Source organism: Sporisorium graminicola, chromosome SGRAM_5, assembly GCF_005498985.1.
Source record: "Sporisorium graminicola strain CBS 10092 chromosome SGRAM_5, whole genome shotgun sequence".
Classification (NCBI taxonomy): Eukaryota; Fungi; Basidiomycota; class Ustilaginomycetes; order Ustilaginales; family Ustilaginaceae; genus Sporisorium; species Sporisorium graminicola.
The window spans coordinates 489384-515724 of record NC_043735.1 but is presented as its reverse complement, the minus strand read 5'-3'; the positions used below and the strand labels follow the sequence as shown (position 1 = coordinate 515724).

At 57.8% G+C, this 26341-nt stretch overlaps 11 protein-coding genes across 11 annotated transcripts; 6 read left to right on the top strand and 5 right to left on the bottom strand.

Moving 5' to 3' along the window:
* Nucleotides 1-180: 180 nt before the first annotated feature.
* Nucleotides 181-3138, top strand: EX895_004934 (uncharacterized protein; the record flags this gene model as incomplete). Its single annotated transcript, XM_029885528.1, has 1 exon — nucleotides 181-3138. One exon carries the CDS (start codon nucleotides 181-183, stop codon nucleotides 3136-3138), a length of 2958 nt encoding a protein of 985 aa, XP_029738094.1.
* Nucleotides 3139-3253: 115 nt separating this feature from the next.
* EX895_004933 (uncharacterized protein) lies at nucleotides 3254-5200 on the bottom strand (the record flags this gene model as incomplete). Its single annotated transcript, XM_029885527.1, has 1 exon — nucleotides 3254-5200. The coding sequence occupies one exon, from the start codon at nucleotides 5198-5200 to the stop codon at nucleotides 3254-3256; it is 1947 nt and encodes a 648-aa protein (XP_029738093.1).
* Nucleotides 5201-6252: 1052 nt separating this feature from the next.
* Nucleotides 6253-7362, bottom strand: EX895_004932 (uncharacterized protein; the record flags this gene model as incomplete). The annotated part of the gene is made up of 1 exon (XM_029885526.1): nucleotides 6253-7362. The coding sequence occupies one exon, from the start codon at nucleotides 7360-7362 to the stop codon at nucleotides 6253-6255; it is 1110 nt and encodes a 369-aa protein (XP_029738092.1).
* A 1150-nt stretch (nucleotides 7363-8512) lies between these two features.
* EX895_004931 (uncharacterized protein) lies at nucleotides 8513-8956 on the top strand (the record flags this gene model as incomplete). The annotated part of the gene is made up of 1 exon (XM_029885525.1): nucleotides 8513-8956. The coding sequence occupies one exon, from the start codon at nucleotides 8513-8515 to the stop codon at nucleotides 8954-8956; it is 444 nt and encodes a 147-aa protein (XP_029738091.1).
* Nucleotides 8957-9170: 214 nt separating this feature from the next.
* On the bottom strand, nucleotides 9171-10620 carry EX895_004930 (uncharacterized protein; the record flags this gene model as incomplete). Its single annotated transcript, XM_029885524.1, has 2 exons — nucleotides 9171-9281; nucleotides 9370-10620. The coding sequence occupies 2 exons, from the start codon at nucleotides 10618-10620 to the stop codon at nucleotides 9171-9173; spliced, it is 1362 nt and encodes a 453-aa protein (XP_029738090.1).
* Nucleotides 10621-12199: 1579 nt separating this feature from the next.
* Nucleotides 12200-15850, top strand: EX895_004929 (uncharacterized protein; the record flags this gene model as incomplete). Its single annotated transcript, XM_029885523.1, has 1 exon — nucleotides 12200-15850. The coding sequence occupies one exon, from the start codon at nucleotides 12200-12202 to the stop codon at nucleotides 15848-15850; it is 3651 nt and encodes a 1216-aa protein (XP_029738089.1).
* Nucleotides 15851-16201: 351 nt separating this feature from the next.
* On the bottom strand, nucleotides 16202-18307 carry EX895_004928 (uncharacterized protein; the record flags this gene model as incomplete). The annotated part of the gene is made up of 1 exon (XM_029885522.1): nucleotides 16202-18307. One exon carries the CDS (start codon nucleotides 18305-18307, stop codon nucleotides 16202-16204), a length of 2106 nt encoding a protein of 701 aa, XP_029738088.1.
* Nucleotides 18308-18668: 361 nt separating this feature from the next.
* Nucleotides 18669-20111, top strand: EX895_004927 (uncharacterized protein; the record flags this gene model as incomplete). The annotated part of the gene is made up of 2 exons (XM_029885521.1): nucleotides 18669-20012; nucleotides 20100-20111. The coding sequence occupies 2 exons, from the start codon at nucleotides 18669-18671 to the stop codon at nucleotides 20109-20111; spliced, it is 1356 nt and encodes a 451-aa protein (XP_029738087.1).
* A 336-nt stretch (nucleotides 20112-20447) lies between these two features.
* On the top strand, nucleotides 20448-21935 carry EX895_004926 (uncharacterized protein; the record flags this gene model as incomplete). The annotated part of the gene is made up of 1 exon (XM_029885520.1): nucleotides 20448-21935. One exon carries the CDS (start codon nucleotides 20448-20450, stop codon nucleotides 21933-21935), a length of 1488 nt encoding a protein of 495 aa, XP_029738086.1.
* A 392-nt stretch (nucleotides 21936-22327) lies between these two features.
* Nucleotides 22328-24712, top strand: EX895_004925 (uncharacterized protein; the record flags this gene model as incomplete). The annotated part of the gene is made up of 1 exon (XM_029885519.1): nucleotides 22328-24712. One exon carries the CDS (start codon nucleotides 22328-22330, stop codon nucleotides 24710-24712), a length of 2385 nt encoding a protein of 794 aa, XP_029738085.1.
* Nucleotides 24713-25151: 439 nt separating this feature from the next.
* On the bottom strand, nucleotides 25152-26330 carry EX895_004924 (uncharacterized protein; the record flags this gene model as incomplete). Its single annotated transcript, XM_029885518.1, has 1 exon — nucleotides 25152-26330. One exon carries the CDS (start codon nucleotides 26328-26330, stop codon nucleotides 25152-25154), a length of 1179 nt encoding a protein of 392 aa, XP_029738084.1.
* Between the last annotated feature and the right edge of the window lie 11 nt (nucleotides 26331-26341).

The window sequence follows — 26341 nt, the reverse complement described above, 5'->3', positions numbered from 1 at the left end:
AAACCCGCAATGCACGGAAACTCCGATCCGAGTGCTTGCCTGATTGAATTCGAAGGACTCAATGAGAATGTCGACGGATGATCCGCTGTGAGGGAAGAGATGCTTCAAGAGATTCGCTCCTTGACTCAGCTCCACCAACCCCCGTGTCTACAGAATTCAGCTCCGATCGCGACGTCGAACATGACGAGCACGGCTGAGGCGGGCAAGAAACGCAACTCGTTCTCCTTGCTCTCCTCCAAGAGCGCCACATCAAAGCTAGACTCGGAAGAGACGCTCAATGGACGATTCATTCCAGAGAGCAAGCGTGGATGGAAGTACGACGCTCCTTACACGCAGACGGGGTCGTCCTTATCAGTAAAGCAGGCACAACCATCACCGCCTGCTTTGCTCAAAACGACCAGCACAACCACACCGCAGCTCGATAGCTCTTCCAGCGACCCACCAGCATCCCGCGCGGTTCTCTCAGCTCCCTTGTCTCCCAAAAACAGGTCGATCGCACTCAAGCCGGCTGCTGCTGCACCTCCCGAAGCGGTTTCGTCAGATTCCTCCTCTTCGGACGACGAGCCAGAGCCGAGCCCACCCGGCTTGCCTCTGTCCGCCCCGCTTGACGAAGCTGGCCCAGCCAGTCGCGACAATGGTGGGGGCGGCAGCGCTTCAGGCGCCGACGCTCGACGTCATCCAGACGACCTCGTCTACCCAGAGACGTATCCCTGGAAGCCATCGCGTAAAAATCCAAAGGCCAAATACATTCATCCAGCACATCGCAATCCGACCGCCAAACAGGCTTTCTATGACACTCACTTTGGCTCTTCTTCCAACTATCGCGGCTTCCTGCCTGCCTCAGGCTCCCTGCTGAGTCTGAGCACCAACAAGGTCGACATGAGGCGCCGGTCAAGTGACAACAGAACAGATGCAACGGCAGGTCTCAGCACCGAGAACGCGGAGGGCGACGCTCATACCAAGGCGCTGATCTCAACGGTAAAGAAACCATTTGCGACGGCGTCAAAGCTGTTGACCAAAGCTCGTCGCAAGAGTTTTGGTGCATGGCCTATTAGCCACATCGATACTGAAGACGATAACGAAGCCCCCCAGAATTTGAAGCGTCCTCATCCAGTCCCGCTCTATGACGGAGCTGCCGACGGCCTTGCCGCCCAGCAATCAGGGTTCAGCTACGGACTGTCGATGGAAGATGCAGCACAAGTAGAGGCTGTGGTGTCTCGCCACGCATCCCGCGAGGATATCACCACTCCCGTCCGCCTCGAGGAGCAGTTCTCCCCACCCGCTTCCCAGGAAGCTTCCTCATTCCGATGGCGCGAGGCCATGCACAGCGCATGGGGCTTCCTGCCGTCGTTTGACTTTTTCGCCTCCTTTTCCGGTCCCACTGAAGACGACAAGGAAATTACCGCGAGCCCATCCGTCAACATTCTCGAGCCCGAAGCCATTCCCACAGTCAAAAAGGACGCGGGCAACCCGGACTACTTCAAGAACTTGTCCGGAAACGTCGTGCTGATGGGCGGGTATCGCGGGAGTGTGCTGCGCGATGCAGAGACGAGCATGATGATGTGGATCCCCATCAAGGTCGGCGTCGGTCTTCGGCGTCCTACTTTGGAACTCGGGCTGTCGACAGAGGCTGAGGAGAAGTCGGAGGACTTGGTCTACTCGAACGAGATGTGCACGTCGATCGGCAAATTAGTGGATATGGGGAAGCGTTTAGAGGAACGGATTGCTGGTCGAAGGCATGCTAAAGTGTATGTGTGGGGGTACGACTGGCGATTGTCCCTCGCTCGGTCCTCGCGAAGATTGATTAGCTTTCTTGAGGAGCTGTACGATGGTTCTGCGGATGCACGGACGGGCACGAAGCGCGGGGCGAAAGTCGTCGCCCATTCGATGGGTGGCCTGGTGGCGCTGCATGCGCTCGCAACGTGCAGTAACCCGCGCATCTTTGAAGGTTTAGTCTTCGCGTCGACGCCGTTCCTAGGAACACCTAACATTCTCGGTCCCTTCCGGTTCGGCGATGCTGCGCTGTTCAACGATACCATCTGCTCGCCTCGTGCTACCTTTAGTTTTAGGAGCAGCTTCTATCTGCTGCCGACGGACGGGAGGTGTTTCGAGGTACCCGTGGGGGATCCGGAGCAAGACGAGGAGAACTTGTCCGAGCAGCAGCGTAAGCAGAGGTTCAAGGATGTCGACTTTCTCGATCCCGACATTTGGAACGAGTTGGGCTTGAGTCCGTGTCTGCAGATGGGGAGGAGGAAGCAGATGATTGCCTTGGCGCGAAGGGATGTCGCATCCGGGGAGGAAGGACAAGCGTCGACGAATGCAGATGAGAACGAGCCGTCCCGAGCAGCGCAGAACGATTCTACCGGATCAGACCTGGACGTGGCAAGTCCACAAGGAGAAGAATCCGGCAAACCCAACGGCCTCACCATGGGCGTCGTCGAAGGTCTGGCCGACGGTTCCAACCCGCTCGCCACCGACTCTAAGTTGCCCGCAGACACACAAGAACAACGTGGGCTTCAACCCGAAAACCGCCAAGGTGCGCAGCGCAACGCCTCCGCGGAGCTAGACTTTGACAGGCTCGACTACGCCACACAAAGCTGGCTCTACCTTGAACGGACTCTGTCCGAAGTGCGCCAATTCTGGTCTGATATCGAGCGCGGCTTTGACGAATCCAAACTGCACGAGTATCCGCCGCTGATGCTGCTGACGTCGGGACGGACGCCCAGTGTTCGCGGGGCGTTGGTGGGTGTGGACCAAGCGGGGCAGTGGAAGGACGATGTGCGCGCAGGCGACTATTCGCGTATGACGTACGGCGCTGGTGACGGAGTGATCACTCGACGCTCCGCCACCACACTGCCCGGTCCATGGTCGCGCCTTCTCGCTTCGCGGTCCGAAACCGAGCAGCTGCCTGAACGGTTCCATGGAAGGGGTCCACCATTCAAGCCAAGTGCAGGGAAAGCGAGACTCAAACTTGACAGGTACCCGATGCACTTTGACGGCGAGGGCATCGTCGAGAGCTCCCATCGCCACGTCACGCTGTTGAGCGACGTCGATGGCATCGGCAAGTGCCTGGAGGCTGTGAGGAGGGCGAATCTGGTCAGAGGCAGGTTGACGCTCAGCGACGGGAACGAGGCGTGAAAGCGGCCGTTTGGAAGGTAGGCTGACAGAATGAAGAGGTTTCAAGCCTAGTGTCCTTTTAGGTGAGGAGATACATGCTGTGCTAATTGTTCTGTGAGAAGAAAGGGTGCGCAGTTCAAGAACTGTTCCTAGACGGCAAAGGCGGCGGCGGCGGAGGCCTTGCCTTGCTCTTGGACAGATACGCAGCGCTAGGCGGAACCGGTGGCGGCGTTCTTCCTTTCAATGTTCCTCCGCCACTCGTCCCATTGACGCCGTTTCCATTGAGCACATTCCTCCAACCCCCGCCCCTCTGCACCACAGCGGAACCAGCACCAGTCAGACCCTGCCGCTCCACCTCATGCTCGTCATCCGTATCCTCGTCACCATCCAACCGCCCACCCGTCTGCTGTGGCGACATGGCGCTGCTGCTGTGGAACGGATCCGCCGACAGGTCGCTGTACGCCGACAGGCCAGTGTGGTTGAGCCCGATAGGTGGAGCGGACGTGCCGCCGAGGTAGTGACTGTCCATGAGATGCATCTCGGCGCTTAGTTGGGATTCGCCGCGCTCATGGATTGTCTCGTGCGCAGTGGATCGATGCACGTCCAAGAACGCGTTGGTGCCGGAACCTGCGTCGGGCGAGAAAGGCGAGGGTTGGTGATGCGCCCTGTAACGATCCACGCCCTCGTCCTCGGAATCGTCAGAGTCGATGGAATCAGCGCGAGACAGTCGCAATCCCGGAGACACGGTGTCGTTGTAATGTCCGTTGGACGTCGTCTCGTGCTCGGACGCGCTCAGCTGCACGTCGAGCGCAGACACCGAGGGCCGGACGTAGTCTCGAGTGGGGAGCGTCGGTGGGGCACGATCCCCTGCAGGCGCTGCCGCACGCACCTTGTCCGATTCGTCCATCGACACGAACCCTTGTTCCTTCTTGTTTGAGCGCGACATAAAGTTCCACTTGCTCGACTCTCTATCCTTATCTGGACTAGGCTCTCCCGATGCTGCGCCAAACAGACTGGCCCCCCTCGCGCGACCAAGAGATGACCCGATTCCGGCAGCCACAGACGAGACAGTATCGCCTGCACCCGAGAATGAAGGCATGCGAAGTCGACTCTTCTTGTCTTTCTCCTTGCCGTCCGGCTCCCGCTTCGAATCGTCCGAGGAAGCGGGTTGATCGCTATTAGCGAGGCTGAGTGTAGAGCGAGAAGCGAATCGACTCGAGGGAGCCGTCACATCACCTGCATCTTTTGCCGACGAGCGACGCGAGATCGACGGCCGCGTCTTAGGTGCCGAAAGCGATCGTGGGCGCGTGAGTGGCGTCGACGAACCGGACTGCGACACAGCCGGTGGCTCGCCCCACATGGACTTGACCTGCTCCAACACCGCTTGCGCCTGTCCCATGTAGTCGAGCTGCGCTTGCATGTATGTTGTCAAACACTGCCAATCGTCATACTCGGAGTCCTGAATGGCCTCGCCCCGCACCTCGACGTCGGTGACAGCCTCGTCGTAGGCCGCCTTTGCGAGCCGCAACTCCTCTTCCAACTCGCGCTTCTCCTTTTTGCTCTTCTGCACCTTCGTCTGCGCCGATTCGAGTCGAGCTGTGGCGCTTTCGAGCTTCTTGAGGGCAGCCGTGAATGAGTCGAGTGTTGCTTTGGAGCGTGCGATCCTCGCTAAAAAAATCTGCGACGTATCCTTGGTGAACGTCGACTGGAGGTACCCGAGCTTGATGTGCGCTTCACCCAACAGACCGAGACACGAGCCGTAGGCGGATCCGTCGGGGAAAGCAGCGGAGAATGAGCTCATGGCAAGACCGAGTGCTTCGACGGGCAGCATCTTGCGTTCTGGCTTGGACGACACTGTGCCACTGATGACGGAAGAGGTCTCGTCGACAGGCAAGGCCGAAGTGTCGAATGGTACGGGTTTCTTCTTGCCCAAATAGGACCAGTAGGCTTCAGTAGAGGCATAGAGGCTGTCGATACCCTTTTTGCGCTGCTCGACTTCGGTAGCGAGGTCTTGCTTGTCTGAGGAGCTGCCTCCGGAGAGCTTGGCGCTGAGGCCAGCGGACCAGGAGCGGATCTTGCCCATCTGTGGTCGCTTTGGTACGATGGTTTTGTTGCTCGACAGAGATGGCACGACGGAAGTGGGGCTAGGAAAGCCGAGGCAATTTGGATGGCAAACTTGATATCGGGGCGGGGACGCTCTTGACGTTAAGGCCCGTGCTTGCAATGCTTCCTAGCTTGGGATGGGAAGCCGAGCAGGATGGTGGTAGAAGTCAAGGTAGGTCGGTTCTGACTGCTTTGTTGAACTTGCGAATCGGCATCAGGCAGGTGATCCGACTCGATAGGGGGCAACAGGTGAGGGTCGTGAGGAGAGCTGCACAAGTGGGGCAAAGCGTCGACTTGGTTTAGGCAGCACAGCATCAAAGGCAAGACGCCTCACTTGACCAATGCGAAGCGGGAACGGCAACTGATACAGCGGCTCATCCGCTACAGTATTGCCACAATTTGATTTTTATTTGACCGGTGCGCTGCTGGCTGCTCCTTGCTGCTGCTCCTTCTGCTGTGACAAGAAGGACCCTATTTTCGTCTTGCTTCGTTCGACATGTGGCATTTCGGTAGATAAGCGAGAGTGTTCTTTCCAGGGGTTCCAACAGATTCCCAATCTCAAAAAGCAGTGCAGGTGCGCCGCCCTAAATTCTCGACTTGGTGCTCGTGGATCGACACAGCACCCCACGCGAGCAAAGCAGCCATCTCCAGTCCCGACTCTGCCACTGTTCTTCCGACAACCTCTTTTCGGGTTTCGCTTGAATAGGAGTAGCGAGGGCACTGACCTTTGCTGCATGCTCTCGGCACCAGGTAGGCGAAGGCTACCGCTTTCGAATTACCGCTCGGCACATGCATCGCAAAAATGTGTGGGGTGCAGGGCAGGAGCACGCTAGTTATGGCACTCGCTTTCCTTCATGCTCTCCTCGCAGACTAGAGTGTCTTCCCACGAAAGCTCGAGCCACTTGCAATTTCGCCAGAGCTCACCTGTCTCTTTCGCACAGTCACACGGTATTGGCAGAGACGGGTGTGTATATCCTGGAACAGGAAAGACGTCTGTAACTATACATCAATCGAATGCGAATCGAACGCATATCATTCGCTTGCCTCCTTGCCCTTGCCTTCGCTCTTCGACATCTCCTCAGCGGGATCAGCGAGACTGGGCTCGGAGGGCTTGCTCGCCTCGGCCTCCTTGGTGGTGGCTGCCGTTGACGTGGGAGTGGAAGCACCGTTGGAAGCAGAGCCGGCTCCGGCGAGCTGCCACGCCGGGATCGTCGGCTTAGGGAGGTGAGGTGGACTAGCATCGCCGGTAGGCGTGCCGATGGTGGGCGAGCCGTACGAGCCAGCGCCGTAGCCTACACCGTAGGGACGTGGCGGCACTGCAGCTCCTGCACCCTGCATGGCTCCGCCTTGACCGCCGACGGTTCCCCTCGAGACAAGAAGCGATTTGAGCGACTTGAGCTCCGACTGCAGCTCGGACAGCGAGTTGGTCTGAGCCTGCTTTGACTTTTCGAACAGACTGCCGAGTTCCTTGCGGATGCCCTCGACGTCACCACGGATGCGGTCAAGCTCTCCATCCCGACGTTTCTCGTTTTCGCGCACGGTCTGCACGCATTCTTCGACCTCCTTGATGCTCTTCTCCACTTCCGCCTTCTGCTCGTCGAGCCCTTGCTTGACTGCAAGCGTCTGTGCATCGAGCGCCTGCAGCTGGCTGGCCACCTCGTCGTACTTGGCCGTCAGCGAGTCCAAGTCGGCCTCGAGGACGTTGGCGTTAGGTGGCTGCAGATGTGGCATGAGATACTTCTTCGCCAGCGAAATCACGCCGTAGCCGATACTTCCTGATACTACCGCCATGATGAACCAGTCCCTCCAGTCGCGACCCTGCTGCTGAGCTTGACCGGGGCCACCGGGGTACGCTCCATAAGGTGCGCCGGCATAGTATGGGGCAGGTGGCCCAGCTGCATACGAAGCGTAGCCAGCCGATGCACCAGCTTGAGACTGGTTGGCCTGACGGATAGCCTCATCGATCTCGTTTGGGCGCAAACCCTTCGATTCGAGGAAGCTCACCCTCTGCGACATGGACGACGACTGCACTTTGGGATCCGAGAGGAAGGTAATGGCGCTTGCCACCATATCTGGACGAACGGGACCCGTGCTGATCTGCTGCTGGTGAGCGCCAACAGCCGAGGTGGATGGATCCGACATCATGGGCATGAGTGCACGGATGCGAGCGTATTCGGGCGACGATTACTTTCGGAGGCGTTCCTGTCAGTGGATTCTGGGCCGGTGGGTGCTAATGATCAGCTTGTAGCGAGAGGTAGGGGATAGTAATGGTGGATGAGAAGAACAAGGTAGCTAACGAGAAAGAGCATGCGGCGACGAGACCAAGTGGAGAATAATGTGGGGAACGCCTCTCTCTGCTCTTTCACAGCGGCCCACGAGTACTTTCAACGCTGGAGCGCGCGCTGCCTGGAGCTCTGACTGCCTATTTTGCTATCCGGACTCGGGTCCGCTTAACCGGCGACATTTTCAGAGGTGTTAGACCTTTGTAACGTGCGTCATCGTGTCGTGCGATAAGGCAAAGAGCCGTTGGAAGCAAGCAAAGAAAAAAGCCCCAATTTGCGGACTTCGCGTCTTGTTTTCGCTTCGATCGCATTTTCTCGCTGCAACACCACCCAATCAGAAGACCTCATCTGCGCATCTTACTCTCTTCTTCCTCCCATCACTCACCCTCACCCACGCCTCGTCTCGTCAAAGTTTTCACCCTGCCGAGCAAAGGGCACCTAAGGATACTTCAGCCTTCTTCCGTCCTTCGTCATTCCTTCCTTCTCTCCTTCCTTTGCGCCTCGCACTCTCTTTAGGTCGGGGGCGTCACAAAGTCACACGTACACACTCCTCCAATCATTTCAGTGTTCCGTGTAGCCTTTGCACTCTCACACAGGATCACCTAACGTAAGTTTTCCTTCTCATTATTCAACACGGGCAGCAAAGCAAGCGACGGATCATCGAAGACGGCGCGACACCACGGCGTCCCCGCCGCATCGAGTGCGCGGCATTGGCAAAGATTACATCATATTCACACTGTTTGAGGACACTCTTCATGATACCTCTCAAACGCTGACAAGTGTGTCGAGGGGGTCTGGGGTGTCCACTGATTCCTAGACTACAACGGTAGATGAGCCCATTGCAGGCACGAGGCGCATGTCGAAGTCGATCTGCTTGCTCGTGATAGAGCAAGGCCGTAAAGCGATCTCTCGCAATTTGTTGTTGTTGCTAGCACGTGGCTAACTTGTTTCTACACTCGCCACTCTGCCTCAACAGTTCTCTCTAGTCCCGCTACCTCTCACAAGCAAAGATGACGAACGCACCCAACCGATTCGACCTGTTCATCCTCGGTCCGGATGAGAAGCGCGTCGAGATCGTCGAAGACACCAAGATTCCCAACGCCGCCACCTTCTGGTTCAACAAGGAAGACCACACGCTCGGCAACATGCTTCGTCACGCCGTGCTCGCCAACCCCGCCGTCCTGTTTTGCGGATACAAAGTACCCCACCCCCTCGAACCCAAAGTGTTTGTCAAGATCCAGACAGACGGCTCAATAACGCCCACCGATGCCCTCAAGCAGGGCTCGCAGAAACTCATTGCACAGATCAGTTCCTTGAAGGGCGCATGGCGTACAGAGGTGCAGATGAGCGGTGCTGGCACCGTAGACGTGGGCGGTTTCGGTCGGCAAGATCCGTTCGATCCGACTGGTCAAGCGTACGGCAATGAAGGCGCTAGTGGCTACGTCGACATTTAGGCTTCATCCCTTCACACTCTGCATCATGCTTCCAAAGATACCCCAAAGCGACGTCGCTTCACCTTGCAATCTTCTCGCACTCGCTCGCACACTTGTAATACCATCTGTACTTGTACCAGTCCCTCTCAATCGCGTCGTGTGTATCACGCCTTACTCTGTCTGATCATGAGAATGTACGAAGCTGCCTTTCGCTGCTCGGTGTATGCTGTCTCATCTACATGCCGTTGAGCGTGCGGTCCCACCAATCTATCATGAGGGTGATCGGCCGTCGGGTGACGCCGATGTAGTTGTTTTTGGCAGCCGTATAGCCTCCATCATTGTATCCCTGTCAATTCAAGCCAGGCGATGAATGAGATATGTTAGCCTTGCCGCTCTACGCTGCACTTTCTTACTGGCCTTAGTTCGAAACTTACCTCGATCAGAAGAGGGGCAGTGCCCAGGATCCAGGACATCGACCAGAGCCAGCCCCAGAAGCCTCGCACTCGGCGCCCGGTGCAGTACTCGAACAACTGCTCGCCAAATATGGCAGCAGGTTGGATGGCGAAGAACAAGGTAACGTTTGTCAAGGCGAATCTAGACTCCATAGCCACTCGACCCAGCTCGTGGATCATGCCAGATATCAAGAACGTCCCGCAAATGCCTGCAATGTTGGCAATGCGCCTCCCGGCTAGGGGCAGCAGCATACGGTGGACTGGCCAGTAACCCACGGTCATAAACGTCACCCGAAGCATCTGGTGCCAGCGCTTGCCCCAGAAATCTGCCACTGATGTTGCCATCCAAGGCATTCTGAAGATCGGTGGGCTCCACCGTGAAGGCAAGTCGTGAAACAGGCCGACCGAAAGAGATGCCATTGTAGCATGAACCATCCACTGCAGGCCTACGAAAATGGACGCAAAGGCGATACAGATCAAATAAGGCCCAGCGACCCCGAAGGAGCCTTTCGAACAGTCCCAGATGCTGCCGCCTGCACTTTTACCAGCGTGGACGTAGAATCGTTTCTCCTCGAGCAGCACGCAGAAGGCATCGAAGAGAAGATAGTACGGCGGCACCTGCGCCATTCGCGTCAAGATCCACCGCCATCGTTCGCGCGAAGTGTAGGTCGGCACGGGCAGAGCGGGCTCGCCTTCCTTGATACCGTGCTCCCAACCCAAGGCCCTGACATTGAGCAGCAGATCAAGCTCGAGCGGCCACCGGGTGCCGGGGAAGTAGATTGGCATCTCGGCAGCAGAAGAGCTGGCGCTGTTTTGACTGCCGTTGGTAGCTCCTTGGGATTTTGCCTCGCGTACTTTGAGCCGAGGTCTTTGAAGAGCGAGCCCGTATCGAAGCGACCAGATGATGCTGACCATGCCAGCGCAGCCCAGGCCTGCGTTGATCGCCTGGCCTCTGCTATCGATCTGACCTGTCCCGCCAACGGTGTAGTAGAACCCGAAAGCCGACTTCAGAGCAAGCAGCGAGATGAGAGGCACCAGGGACGCTCTCAACAGCCAGGTGGACCTGGGGTCGTACCGGATGAGAAGATGTATCTGCAGAAGGATCAAAGGAAGAGGTGCGACGATGATCCAGGTATTGGTGCGGTTGTACGGTTTCTTGTCGTGGAAGTCAGGTACAGCCCATGTGACAACGCTCATCAGCCAAGCGGGAACGAGAGGCAGTGATGCGCCCATGCTAGGCGTAGGACTACAATGATACTGTGAATGTTTGGTGGGGAAGGGAAGGAGGGAAGAAAAAAAAAGTGGAAAGATGGCAAGACAAGAAGATGCGCTATCGTGGCCAAGGGTGCTTATTTAACACTTCGGACCGGATCTGCGCTCGACTGAGCCGTAGATATAGCGCTGTGACGGTGCATGCGCGGGACCTCGATCCGATGGACCGTCAGCGCAGATTGGTCAAGGGTGGGTCCAGATACAAAGCGCGGATCTCGAGAGACGGCGTCAACCCCAGCATCCAGGGCAACTCTTACTCGTGGGGGACGGGAGGGGCCAATGCATTGGGGTCAAGATGGCCGTAAGGCACCCACTCGAGCCCACATGTTGTCCTTGAGACTGCGAGAGCGGTGCATTTCATTCCTCACATCCGGAGCGTAGGCAGTCGGGAGTGGAAGATCCCGAAGCTAGGTCCTCAATGTTTAGCTCCGTGGCAGTCAAACTAGGCTCCCGATCCGACGTTCGGAATGCTCAGTAAGTTAGCTCTGCACCTCGTTGGTAACTGATGCAGGCGTGATCCAATGGAAAGACATCAATGCGAGCTGAAGTGGTCGCATGTCGCATGCGAAGAAGGGAACTGCCGAGCAGCAGCGCGGGCCCAACTTGGTGTTGTTGGCAAACGTCAAGTACCATCGTAAAGGGACCCACCATTTTGAGCTCTCGTTGAGTAGCGCAGGCCCAGTCAGAACATAACATCGTAGCACACGGTGTACCTGATGACATGACTTGGCAGAGAGAAACGTGAGGCCCGGAAACGGATTTGGCGTTTGTTAAGTCTCACCAAGAAAGTGAGCTCGGGCTGCTTTTACCAGTCAGTCTTTCGTTCTTACAGTGGCTGCCAGGCTAATTATAACTATTATATTAACGCAGACAGTGGGGCCAGATTCGGCGTAAGAACCGCGGGCAGCTATTGGCCGACAACCCATTTTTTGGGTCTAAGTTACTTGGTTTGCTTGCCTGCCTTTGCTGGAAAAATATTGTATTCACAGGCAACAGCAGCAGGAGGCGCTGGCTCGACTTGCGGTGCTTGTGGTGGACCAAGCAGAGGCCGTGCTGCTGCAAGAGCGTGCTTGCCGTGGTGCGCTAATTTGCACCTCGACCGAAAAGGCATCTTTCTTCTAGTCGACATATCGCCGCAACACGACACTCGAGTCGCCGTCGACATCCACCTGCCTGCATCTCGTCTCGCTCGATTGCCCCACCAACTCTACCAACGGCAGCAGCAGCAGCAGCAGCAGCATCGACACAGTGATCTTCCTTCGACAACGCTGCAAGACGTTCGTGATTGCTGTCCGCGCCAACCACCTCAAACAGGCACATACACCAGCATCCAGTCGTTGAACCGACAGTGATACGTACGATCCGTGACAAATGCATTCACGGGGCCTTTTGTAGACGAACTCATCCGCGCTTAGCGCACCACCTCGTCCTCGGCAGAGTTCGAACAGCTCGATACTAATTACAGAGGCCTTGTCTTGGGTCCGCCCACCTCACCGACTGCTGTCCCCTCTTCAAGGGCATCAACCATTATCACCCAATCATGCAATCGCCGTCGCAGTCTCCACATGCTAAACAGCAGCAACAGCAGCAACAGCAGCAAGAGCAACAAGCTGGCTTCAACCCGAGCCCGGCTCAGGACGTCTCACCAAGTCAGCATGCGCCCTCGTTTGCCGAAGTCAAGTCCGAACAATCCCATGACGTTTCACACCTGCTGCTAGCTTCGCAGCAGCGCTTCAGCACTGGAAGTCAATCACCCTTGTCAGCTCCAGCATCGGCTGAACAACCGGGCTCTGGTTACCAGTCTAGCAGCGCACAGTCGGCATCGGGCGACCTCAACGCAGCTTCCACTTCCACGGCGGGCTCTCGCCGACCGTCTGCGCTAGGCCGCAAAACATCGGAGGGGCACCGAAACCAGAAACACAGATGGTCCGCCGAAGAAACGCAAGCACTCGTAGATGGCTGCAACAAGCATGGCGTGGGGAACTGGAAGAAGATTCTATCAGATCCAGAGCTCTCGAACCTCTTTTCAGATCGGTCCGCTGGCGATCTCAAGGATCGCTTTCGAACCTACTTTCCCGATGCTTATCACGAGATGTATCCCAACGCAAAGACGCACCTCAGCAAGGCGGTCCGAGGTCGAGATGCCGAGGGCAAAAGTATCTTTGAAAAGGGCAAGACCAAGGAAAGGCGTCCCTTTACTCCCGAGGAGGATGCTGCTCTTCGTGCGGGCTACCAGCAGTACGGGTCGCACTGGGCTTTGATCGCCAAGAATCCCATCTTCAACGGCCAGAGACGAGCCATCGATCTGCGCGATCGCTTCCGCAACGCCTTTCCGGAAGATTACGAGAGAGCTGGCTTCAAGCCACGCCCCTCCAAAGCACGAAAGGAACGCGGGCCGAGCGCCGCCAAACCAGGCGAAGGTCACGCAGCCAGGTCCGGGCCCTTGTCCGGCACTCTTTCGGACCATAGCCTCTCAGAAGGCGCGTGGCGTAGCTCAGAATATCCTTTAAGCGATGCTACCAGTGATGGTCATCTCACCGATCACGGCAACCTTACTGACTACAGCTACTTCACCGACCAGGGCAATCTCACCGATGGTGGCGGTGCCGAGCCGGTCCTGTCCGGCCCTCCCAGCGGTGCCAGCAGCGCGCTGGGCCGCTCCAACTCGATGGGCCACAGCTTTCCACACCACATGCCGCCCCAGGCAGGTCAAGGCGAACGTCTGAGTTTCGGTCAAGCCCTTGCGTTGCAACAGCAGCAGCAACAGGCGCAGCAATCATCTTTGCAGGCAAGACCCCCTTTCCTATCCTCCAATACCGCGCCTCTTCCCGGCGCAGGCATGCAGCTTCGCGCTTCCGATATGGTCACAGGACAGTCGATCCACAGTCTGTTTGAACAGCTCCAGCAAGCCAGTCTCGAAGGCCCAGGCACCAGTTCAGAGACAAGCAGCGTTCATGAACGAGCCACTCCACCGAGCGCTAGTGAGAGCGACTTTGCTCAACAGCAGCAGTTGCATCTTCAGCAGTTGCATCAGCAGAAGCTCAATGCCCATACTAAGACTACCTCGGCAGACGATGCCCGTAGACAGGCTGGTAAACAGACCGGCCACGACGGCGTCAGCCACAAGAGGAGAAGTCATGCATCGCGAACCGGCAAGAACTCGGCGCTCGAGCGTCTACCTTCGGTTCATGGTCACCTCCATCACATGCACGGCCAGGCGCACGCCACGTCCCAATCAAATCCGCACTCGGGACCGCACTCACAATCTTCGAGTCAACACCACTCGCCCGCAGGTGGTGCCGTGCCTATCCAATCAGATGCTCGACTTTCACCACTGGGCCATACAGAGTACGGTGTTCAGCCTGATGTGTTGGCCTGGTTGAACCCGGGCGGTCAAAATGTCCTTCCGGAGAGTGCCTCCATGGACATTGACAACCAGCGAGCCGGTGGTCAAGTACCTTCGTCGTGGTCAGCCTACAGCTCGAGCGCCAGCGACATAGCTGGCCCCCGCGTTGCTCCTTCTGTCTCTGGCAATATTTTTGGGAGCCAGCAGCCCATCTATGGAACGGGCATCGCTTTTGCCAGTCAGTCCGGGTATACTTCACCGACGCATCCAAGTGCGGGCGCCATCACGGTCCCCGGCGTCGGAAGTGCATCGGATTCCTCAGCGTCTTCGGCGACGGGATCTCGCAGATCGTCGGCCGTCGCCAATCCTTTCATTCAGCAGCAACAACAAGCCCATCAAACGAATCCCAAATCGCCCAGCGACGAGCAAGCGAATCTGCATAGCAACTTTGTGGCTGGCCAAATGCCAAACTTTGGTGATCCTTTCTGTACGACCTCGGGTGACACTGCTCAGTGGAACGTCGATTGGGACCTAGGCAGCATCCCAGACGCAGGGCTTCATGCGGACGACGTCAACGAGCTGCTCGCCTCTCTGCCACTCTCGCATCAGCAATGGGCTGGTGACTTCCATCGTGGAGATCCAACCGCTGCGAGCGGGTCGAACGAGCACGCCACCAACTTCATGGGAGGCAATGCGGCTCAGATGGCACCGGCGCAACGTGGCCAATCCGGATCTGTAGGCAGTTCGTCGAACAACGGGTTCCTCGGTCAGGGACAAAACGTAGACGAGGCCATGCTGCGGCAATTGAATGCTTTGAGTGATGTGTCACAACAACAACAACAACAGCAGCAGCAGCAGCAACAACAACAACAACAACAACAACAACAACAACAACAACAACAACACCGTGGCCAGCAGCCAGCAGGCGGCGGCCAGGCTGGCACCTCGGCCAACGCTGATGGCGGCGTGTCATTCGACACCGTGACGTATGGGGACCCGCTCATCCGCCAAGAACGAGAAGGCTCGCCGGACTCGCTGGAGCTGCAGAGGGAGCAGACTTTCACCGCCAAGGACTTCGGCAAGCGCTTCGGAATCGACGATTCAGAGCGCAACAAGGATTTGGAAGAGTCCGACGACGATCATCGTCGCCGCTCCACCGATACTCTGCGTCGGGCCGAAATTGCACTTGAACAGGCCCTTGAGTCTGTTGAAGATACCCGTGCTTTGGCATTTGCGCAGCAGTTCCAGCGGGATGTGGACTCGGATGATGAAGGTTCGGACGAGGAGGCGGACGACGACGGATATGAGGAGGACGAGGAGGACGACAACGAACCCGACTACGAGCTCGATGGGATGGGCCCGGACTACAATTTCCAACAAGTACTGGATGAGTTGCAAGCCTCGGACTCTCACCTTGGCGGCGCGGAAGGAATCTCGAATGACTTTTTCGACGGGCCATTCGATGGTGACATGGGAGCAACGCCTGGTGCTCCTGACCAACCTGGTCTTGACAGCAGCGATCTGTCTCTATACCCCGACTTGGGCAGATCCCTTGCCACTCGCCAGCAGGAATCGACGCAGTCTCAGTTATCGAATAGCTCGCCGGTCAGCAGCTCTCAAGGACAGTCACAGGGACAAGGAGGTGCTGCAGCAGCAGCAGGATTGATGAATCAGGTGTGGAACGCTGGCTTACCCGTCCATCAACAAGTGGGTGGGAGTCAGCCCAACGCATTCGCTGGGAATGCTCAGGCGTTTGCCAACGCGCAGCAAGCAGCGGGTTGGACCTCCAGCCCAGGCGAGAACGCTAGTCCTGGCTACGGCATGAATCGCGGTCGACCCCGATGAAACGCAGTGAAGCGGAAGGATTTTTAGGATGACTAGACAGAGAGCTTTGATCGGCAACCCGATGGCGATTGGTTACCTGATATACTGTAGGTGAACAGTGGCTGGGCGTAGGTGGGAAGTGGTGCGCTCTATTGGATCGGGGAGTGGTCAGCGCCGCCCCTTGATCGACTGATGCGGGGTTGCCTCCGCGAGTCCGTCTTGAGTCTGCAGTATCAATACGAATCCCGCTGGCTCACTGGAGCAATCCCGTCACTTGTTCAACGCGTGTGTGTGTTCAGTGTGGAGCAAGGTGTGATGCCATAGCAAAGTGCTTTTCTAAGATTATAGTGCATGCTTGTCTAGACAGTGTTATCACGCTTCATCGAGAAGGAACTCGTTGATTTGAGCTTTGATCTCGGACCGTTTGAGCGGCTGTGGTGTCGGATTGTGGCTTCCACAGTTACCATGCTGTCCGGTCTGCGCGGTATCCTCGTCCTCTGCCTTGCCACCTGCTGCGTTGTTCAGACCAACGGCATCTAGCCCTTCGCTACCCTTCTCGGCGTTCGAACGTCGAACGTGTCGCAACACGTATGCGGGGAGCAACGACTTGACCGCATTCTCTTGCTCGCCACCAACCGCGATCGGCGGGGCAAGGACGAGCAAACAGGCATAGCAGAGATGGTCCGACAGCTCGATCCACTCGCCCTCTCCGTTCGCATCACCGGCTCTTGTCGAAGTGATTTGCTGACTAGGCGCAGTCTCGGCAAGACTCGAGATGGTGATGTCTCTCTTCCAGTGCCGTGCTTTGGGATGTTGACTTGGCATGCCGCATAATGCGCATCCAGTAATGGTGTTCCAGCGGAAGCAGCTGGCACTCGCCTGAGCGAGCCTCATACCTCTCGAACCGATTCTTGGTTCGCTAGCATCTGCGAAAGTCATGCCGGCCATCTCTTCCGACACGCCAGTGCGGGAGCGAAGCGAAACACTGGGACCCACATGCTGAAACGCGCTCGTAGAGTGGGATGCAGACGCAGACACGCTGGTCTCGCCATTTGCTTCTACGGCGGGGGCGTTCAGGACCAGCTTGCTTCCCGTCTTTCCAATGGTCGTGACGGTGCTCGGCACGCCCTTTTCGAGGTTAAGGATAAACGTCTCGGTCAACCTGGCGATAGAGCTCTTGTCCATAGCAGGTATGTTTGAATTCGTGTTCGACAGCACGTCTGCAGTGGAGACAGTTGGCGGAACGACATGTTGTTCCGGCTGAAGCTGTTCGAGTCCCAGCGCCGAGATGTAGAAAAGAACATCTTGCATCAGATGTGTCTTGAATGGGCGAACGACGAGGAGGTCATCGATCCACACAGCGTCACTGCCTTGGACAGGCAGCTTGTGCCCTGCTCCTTTGGCAAGATCCTCGATGAGGCGGATTGAAATTCGAGTTGCGGTGTCGCCAAGGAGGAGCGCCGCACAATCGTACTGCCTGGCCGTGCGACGGAGCAAAGCAGAGATGAGGAGGCGGTGAAGGTCTTCGATTCGTGTTCTGGCTGAGGAGGCGCCCGTGCGTGGGGTGTTCGTTGGATGTAATGATGCAAACAAGTCCTTGATCGCTTCAGTGGGGTCCGAGACTGATGATGCTGTCGAAGAGATGTGCTGGCTGTCAACATCTTGCAGCTTCCAAGGGACGCCTTCAAATGCGTCTTCGTCAATACTAGAGGATCGGAAGACGTCCTCAAGCTTGAGACCGACAAAATGCAAGTCGGGGCATGCTTCATCCTCGACCATCTTGCGCGCTGCTTCTGTTCGATCTACTCCCTCGCCGTTGGGAATGATGGCGCTATCGTCGATGTAAAAGACGTAGATCTTGCCCACTTCATTGAATCGCCCAGCCGAGTTGCCAGGATCGCGACCTTTGCCTGCTGTCCGATGCATTGTGTGCTTTGCTGCTGTTGATGGTGTTCCTGTCTTTTCGCCGCGGGCCTTCCTTCTGCGTGCATCACGGTTGACGAAGGCAGTTTCTGGACGAAAGTACTGCGTGGCGGTGCGCAGGAGAGCTCTGGAGCTCGGTCCACCTGAAAAGGCAACAGCGATATTGGCAGACACATCGACTTCAGAATTGCCGTATCCGTTGTTGATCTGCTTTGCAACCTTTCTGCTTCCAGCTCCGTTGGTTGCGGCTGCGGGGGACGCAGAGATCGACGATGTAGAAGCCTGACTCGATCCAGCTACAGTCCGCGCTGCCGAGTTGGCCTTGACCGCAGCGACGTATTTCGCCAGACCAGCACCGCGAGCGTATTCGAGACCCGCTTTCGCCTTTTGGAAGAAGACGGCAAGTGCGCACTCTTGGCAGTAGATCGAGTCTCGGAAGATGGCAATGGCGGCGTTGGTTTTGCATCGAACGCAGGTGGTGACCTCGGTCGGATGAGCCGCAGTCGCCGCCGCAGCAACCGATGGAGTCGGATCGTCTGGCTGTGGACACGGCATCCTTTCGGTCGGGATTGCCGGTGAGAGCCAGAGAGGAATAGAGAGAGAGTGTGTGTGTATGTGATGGTACGAGAGGTAGCTCGTGGCTGCAAGATCCGACTCGAGCTTATTAGTCGACTACTGCTTGCTGCCTTTCGCCACAAGTCCAACCGATTTCAGGGTGTCGTCCGCTGTTCAGAATAATTCTGAGCGTTTGCGGAAAAATTTGGAAGGAACATCGGATCTCGGACTGACAAGCAGAGGCAGGCAGATTAGAAATGCTGCTCTTCTCCTCCAGAACGAAAATTGCTGCTTGGAACCAGATCTTCCAGCTCCAGCATCACTCTATCCCGTTTCATCCACGACAAGTGACTGCGAGACAATGCCCTCGAGGACTCGTGTGCGTAAGCCGGACCCACTGCCATACCCGAACAGGCCGTATCTGGCACTGGGTCTCGAAGGGAGCGCCAATAAGCTTGGTGCCGGCATTGTCCTGCACAAGCCCTTTGATCCTGCCGCGCCATCCTCGTCATCGTCCTCTGCGCCTTCGTCCATTTCATCTCGCTCTGTGGGCCAAGTGGAGATTCTCTCCAATGTACGACACACCTACGTCACCCCGGCCGGCTCTGGCTTCCAGCCTAGCGATACCGCCAAACACCACAAGGAGTGGATCATCAGGGTCATCTCGGAAGCCGTTCGCCGCTCTGGCATCAAGTCGCTTGCAGATGTCGACTGCATCTGCTACACCAAGGGTCCAGGCATGGGAGCGCCGCTCCAAAGTGTCGCAGTCGTTGCGCGAACGCTCGCCCTCATGTACCACAAGCCGCTGGTCGGTGTCAACCACTGTGTCGGCCACATCGAGATGGGGAGGACCATCACAGGCGCACACAACCCTGTTGTGCTCTATGTTTCAGGCGGAAACACACAGGTGATCGCCTATTCTGCACAAAAGTACAGGATCTTCGGCGAGACGCTCGACATCGCCGTCGGAAACTGTCTCGACAGATTCGCAAGAGTCATCGGGCTTAGCAACGACCCAAGCCCGGGACAGAACATCGAGAAGGAGGCTCGGAGGGGAACAAAGCTTGTCCCTTTGCCATATACTACCAAGGGTATGGATGTCAGCTTGGCGGGCATCCTCAGTGCCACAGAGGCGTACACGCGGGACAAGCGCTTCAAGCCCAACCCACATGTGGAACACTCCGAGGCGGCCGTCGGAAGCCTGGCCAACGGCGAGGTGTGGACGGGAGAGGGCGGAGGAAAGCACATCATCAACATGGCCGAAGATACGAAGGAATCAGCAGCAGAGCCAGTTGCCGACTCGCAGAAAGCTCTGACAGATGCAGACGTCGATGTCTCTCAATCGGGTGTATCGCAACTCGATGCGTCCGTTGACATCATCACCCCCGCTGACCTGTGCTTCTCGTTACAGGAACACATCTTCTCCATGCTCGTCGAAATCACGGAACGTGCCATGGCACACATTGGATCCAAAGAGGTGCTCATCGTCGGTGGCGTAGGAAGCAACCAGCGGCTGCAACACATGATGGGCGTCATGGCCAGCGAACGTGGCGGAAGCGTCTTTGCCACCGACGAGAGGTTCTGCATCGACAACGGTATCATGATCGCACATGCGGGGTTGTTGAGCCACCGGATGGGCCTCGATACCAGCCTTGAAAAGAGCACCGTCACGCAAAGGTTCAGAACAGACGCTCCCAACATCACCGTAAGTATTGGAGCTCGTTCTCAGCGAAAGCAAAAACACGCCCAGTTCACACGCTGACATTCCTTTCTACTTTTCTTGCTTTCTCAGTGGCGAGCATGAACTTTCTTCTTGAGGTGACAGGCAATGCGATGTCTTACAGTGGTTGTTCCTCTGAGTTGCTTTCCAATCAAGATGATGGCATCAATGATCTGTTGAGAACGCGGAGAACAGGCCGAAGTGTGGGAAAGATTGAGCACGAGCCAGGTGTGCCCGTGTGCAGGCATTGAAAATTCAGGGTCTTGGACGCGCCGGGTGTTGGACTTGGGCAGGCTAAAATTCAAACTGAGCTGTGCCGGTGTTGGTTGCTGCGATCATCACCAACACCATCCCCTCCGACCACCATCACCTCAGCTTCTTTCGCTCACAGTGCAGCTGGGTTCTGCCAGCGCCACGACCATGAGCCAACCACCGCTGGCCAGCTCGCAGCAACGTTCAGCTTCAGCTGGCAACTATCCGTCTTCCTCTGCCACACCATTCGTGTCTGCATCTACCACAACCACACCACTGCTTGGTCAGAGCTCAGTCGGTGCAGGCAGTCCTGCCTCGAATCTTTTTCCATCCTCGCCCTACGCCGCTGCTTCTCCCGCATCGATATCCTTTCAGCACAGCTCGCCGCTGGCCACAACATCGGCAACACAAGCCACTTCGGCTTTTCGAAAACTCGTCTGGGAAGGATCCATTCCGATCTGTGTGTCGATAGATCCAACGGAGCTGCCACCTGGATCGGACTCCTCCATCGATTCGACATACCTCGTCGTGCCCCGTATCAGCTACTTGCCACTCATTGTGGCCGACGTCAAGAAGAACTTGCTCGATTTAGTTCTGGAACAGCCCGCACTCAACATGCTCAACGAGAAGGAGCTCTGGTTCGAATACGAAGGCCAGCCGCTGAGATGGCATTGGCAGATCGGCCTGCTCTACGATTACCACACCTCAAATCCGGCTCCCAGTGCCATCGCATACCAATCAACAGCGGTAACCTCCTCTGGACTGGGATCGTTGCGTTCCGATGTGCCTTCCCTCGCACAAGGCAGTCTGGATGGAGGGGCTGTATCTGCAGCGCAACCGTCGCGACTTCCTTGGAACATTCGGCTGCGGTTGTCCAAACCACCCACAGATCGACTTCACAGCAATTCGGGTCTGGAATCGTGCAAGACGTCGTTCATGTCGATGATCAAGGAGGCCGACTTTGTGCGCTACGGATCAACAAAGAAAGTGGTCAACCTGCGCAAGCAGGAGCAAGATACGCTGTGGGATGGCGTGGTTTCTCACGACTACGACGTGTTCTGGAGCATTGCCAACAAGCTGGTCCCCAACGCCAGCGTCTCGAGTCTTGACGCCAGCCATGGTGCTGCCGCACCACCGGCGGGATGCTCTCCAATTGCCTCGCGCACGCTGTCTCTTAATCTCGGCGGCACACAGGAAGAACGTGCAGCTCCACCAGTCCAGCGTAGCTTGACGACGCAGCCCAACGAGTCGCAAGCCAGTCTCGCGCCTAGCACGGTTTCTACCATCACCAGCACCACGTCTCCCGACCCGCCATCGGCCGCCGGCGGCGCTGCAACGCCAAGCACAGGCAGCGCAGTGCGCAGCATCCCGATCCGAATCTTTCTGCCAGACAACGCGCCTATTGTCCAAGAACCAGTGCCGCCAACCTTGGAGGATGGCAGAGCAAACACGCTGGGTGCAGTGCTGTCGGCGCTGTTCCCGTTGTTGTTTCCGCCACCGCCGAGCTTTAGCAGTTTCCAGGCGCAGGCAAGACCATTGGCGTACGCGCTGGTACAGGGCGTGAGGATGCCGCTCGATGCAGAAATCGCGTGGCTGGGGAGTGCTCTTGTGGGGCCTGATGGCTGGGTTGCTGTGGTGATTGGGTTGGTGGCATGACCTTGAATCTGCATTCAGCGTTGCAACGTAGAACAGATCCATCTCTTTTGTGGTACAGGCTATTGTGCAGTCCGAACAGATTCAGTTGAGCGGTCCGTGTGGATGGACCTTTGGAGCAGGCCAGTGGCGAGCTTCATCGAATGCAAGGGATGTGGGGAAGCAACATTCGGAATTTGTTAAGTTTAAGAAGCTTTTGCGCATCGGCGATCAATCTGAAATTTAAGCGTCCGATGTGAGAGCGTGGAAACTGGAATTCGGACCGCGAGAAGCAGATCGCGCTGCACGCAGCTGCATCCATTGGTGTGCATCCACTCTTTCCTGGTCTCCATCTTCCACCATACCACCCAAACCATCGTTTGTTTGGTTCGTCGCGCTCACCCGCTCCATCAGACATGAATAACCAGGGGCAACAAGGGCAGCAGCCCGGCCAGCCCGGAGGGCAAGGTCAGCCGCAGAATGCCGCCCAAGCTGCGCAGTACAAGGCCGCGCTCATCCAGCAACAGCAGCTCCAGGCAATGCATGCCCAGGCGCTTGCTCAGCAGCAAGCACAGCAGCAGGGTCAGTCTTCTGTCCAAGGTCAGCAACCGCAACAGCAGCAGCCACAACAACAACAGCAACAGCCACAAGCCGCGAGTCTGCAAGCGTTGCAGGCGTTGGTGCAGAACAATCCGCAGGGTTTGGCTGCCTTGTTTCAGGCTGCCAGGGAGGGTCGAATGAGTCCGGAACAGCTTGCTCAGCTCAAGGCATTTATCGGGGCTCATCAGCAGGCTCAACAGCAGCAACAGCAGATCAGACCACCGCAGCAACAGCAGCCTCAGCAACAACAGCAGCAGCAGCACCGGCAGCAGCAGCAACAACCGCACATGCAGCAACAGCCTCGTCCACCTCAGCAGGCTCAACAGCAGGGACAACCCAATTTGCAACAGCAGCAACAGATGGCAGCCGCACTCCAACAGCAGCTGCAGCAACAGCAGCAACGCAACGCACAAAACGCACAACAGCAGCCACAGCAACAGAGCCCGGCACTCGCCCGACCGCCTCAGGTGCCCGGTGCGCCGGGACAGCCTCAGATACCGCAGACGGAGCAAGCGCTGTTGGAGCAGTTTAACCGAATCGCCCAGCCGCTCAGGATGAAGGTGCAGGCGCTGGAGAGTGCGCTCAACAATCCGAATCATAAGCCGGAAGAGAGGCAGCAGATTCAGAATGCGCTCCAGGAGTCGAGGAACCAGCAAGCTGCACTGGCGAAGCAGATTCAGATTGTTAGGGAGAGCTTCAGGCAGCAACAGCAGCAGCAACAGCAGCAACAGCAGCTTGGACATCTGCAACAGTCGCCGCAAGTCAACAACGCTGGAGTCGCGCCTACCCCTATCGCGTCGGCAACATCACAACAGCAACAGCAGCAGCAGACGGCGAGTCCCGTTCCTCCTTCTGCGCCGGTTTCGGCTGCGACGCCAGCTACACCGGTAGCCGCGGCATCGGCATCGACGGGTACACCCAAAACGCAGGCCAAGGCTACGCCCAAGGCGCCTGCTAAGAGCAAAGCCGCGCAGAAGAAGGAAAAAGAGGCAAAAGAGAAAGAGGAGAAGGAGAAAAAGGAAAAGGAAGCCAAGGAGGCGAAAGCTGCCAAAGGTGCCAAGGGTAAGGCTGCCCAAGCCGCTGCTGCTGCGGCGGCGGCGGCGGCGGCTTCCGGTGCGAATGCGTCGCCTGCCCCAGCCGGTGCTGCTAATGTTGCTGCTGCGAAGTCGTCGCCTGCCACCGGCACACCCGGACCAATTGGCGGAGTTGGTGCTTCCACGCCTGCCACGCCCGGTGCTCCCGCTGTTGGTGGTGTTACTGCCGGTTCAACCCCTGGCGGAGCAGGCGTCAAACCCGCTCCTCCTCCTCCTGGTGCAATGGTCCCTGCTACGGCCGTACCAGGAAGCGTTCCACTGCCCGCGGGTGCCATCGCAGCTGGTACGCCGACGCCCAGCGCGACGCCGGGGGGTTCGACACCTGTGACCGCCATGTCGGCCGCGGCCGCCTCGTACGCTAATGTTGCGATCCCGCAGACGCTCAACGTCTCGTCGAGCACCGCGCCGGAACCGTACCCGAACGGTGCGGGCCCTCGGTCGAGTATGACGCAAGGCTTGGGGGTTGCGCCGGTGATCGGGACGCCTGCGATCTTGAGTCGTCCGAATCCGACGGCGGGGCAGGAAGGGGATGCGGCGCTCGACGAGCTGCTGGGCTTGCCTGGCAGAGCGAGCGGGGGAGGAGGAAGCATGGCGGACGAGCTGCTGGGCTTGCCGGACGAAGACGTCGCATCCGCTGCAGCGGCCACTGCATCCGCGGCGCTGTCCTCCACCTCGGCCGCCGCTGCTATCGCCCCGCACTCGCCTTTTACCGCCGCCGCCGCCGCCACCGCGGCCTCCGCCACCACGACCGCGGCCTCGGCGTCCACCATCCTGACCAAACGCAAGATCTCGGACCTCATCTCGGAACTCGACTCGAACGAGAAACTCACGGGCGCGGTCGAAGACCTGCTGCTCGAGCTGGCGGACGAGTTCATCGACAGCGTCACCTCGATGGCCTGCCGCCTCGCCAAGCATCGCAAAGCGGACAAGTTGGAGGTCAGGGACGTCCAGCTGCATCTCGAGAGGAACTGGAACCTGCGCGTGCCCTTCCCGGGGGCCGTGCCCATTGCCCCGCCCAGGACCAAGGTTGCTGGCGTCGCCGGCAGCGGCGGCGGTGGCGGCGGGGCGGCTGGTGCGGGAGGCGGAGCAGCGGGCGCCCCCAAGTGAGACCCGAGCGACACCGTGGGTGGTGTGTGGCGTGTGGTGTGTCGCGGCTGTAAGCTTGCAAGGTTGTAATTTCTGACGAATTGAAGCTTGGGCCATCTGGCGTACAGCGCTGTGCTGCGGTGCGTGCTGCCGGGTGTGCGTGCGTGCGTGTGAGCAAGTGAGTTGCAAGAGCAACCGCGCCGAGCCGCCGGTGCTGGTGCTGGTGAGGACTGCTCAGGCACTCTGCGGCGCGTGACTGTGGGGCGGCGTCTCAGGCCTCTGGACGCACGCTCACGCACGCCTGTCTGGCTCGTGTGCACCGTCCAACAAGCGGAGCAGCATCGACACCCCACGGGCGGCTCATGGCACAGGCGGGTAAGACAAACAGACTGCTGAGATTGCACACCGCCATAACGTAAGTTAGGTCAAGACAAGGATCGCGGTGCGCGGTGCGCGCGGCCTACAGCCCGACGCGGCCGTGCCAGCAGTCGCGCTGCGGCCGCATGCTGGGCAAGTACGGTTTCTTGTACACGACTATGTGGTACTTGATTCCGTTCGGTTGGGCCGCAGACGCAGCACCGGCAGACGTGGGTCCCAGCGCGAACGTGAGCGGTTTGGATTTGTTTGACGACGACGCAGGCACGGGCTTTTTCTTGGCTGGCTTCGAGGCTCCACTTGCGCTGCTGGGGCCCGTGGCGGGCAGGGGAGCTGTTTCGCTCGAACTGCTGCTAGGCTCCTTTTTGCGTTTCGCAGCACCGGGCTTGGACTTGGGCGGCGGCTGCCACTGGTACATGACTTTCCACTCGCCGGGCGCAGAAGAAGAAGTAGGACTGGGAGGACGAGCCTTCCAACTGTCCTTTGCCGGCGCGACGGTTGCAAACTTTGTCTTGCTCGTCCCGACACTGCTAGGCCCAGGTGCTGAGCCAATCCTAGCACCAGACCCTCCAGCACCCTTGTCAGCCTGCTGCTGCTGCTTCTGCTTCTGTGCATTTGCCTTTATCTTGGCCCGCACCACCTCCGACCTCTGCAAGGACTTGCGTCTCAGCTCCTCGGCGGTAGGTCCCTTGTTGGTGGACAGGGTCCTCTGGGCATCGGCGGCGGTGCTCATAGGGAAAGTGTAGCTAAAGCCCGCCTTGGTCTTACCCGTGGTAGTGGCGGCGGCGGAAGCAGCGGCGGCGACGCCTTTGGGGAGCTGGTGATGGAAGCCTCCTGTACCGGCAGCAGGAGGTCTGGCGAGATTCAGACCGACCGAGGCGGTGGTCAACATGGACGATGACGACTGTGTGCCCAAAGGAGACGAATTTGCAAGAAGAGGGCCCTTGAAGATCGGAAGGGTCGAGAAAGATTTTTGAGGTGTCTGGAGCTGAGACTTGCTCTTGAAAAAGTCCGCACCGGCGGTGGTGGTGATGTCCATGCCAGGGCCAGTCTGCGATGGTGTCGCGCCGACCGTCATCTTTTCGTCCTTCTCCTTACCCTTCTCGGTCTTGACATCTGCCGTACTACCTTCCTTGGCCGACTGTCCACCATTGGTCTTTGCAGATGAGGCTTGGTTTCCTGCAGGGCCCTTTTTCTTGCCCCGCCTCGTCTTCTTCGTCTTCTTGTTGGACTCCATACCTGGAAAGACATTGCTTGACTGCATAGCTTCGAAAA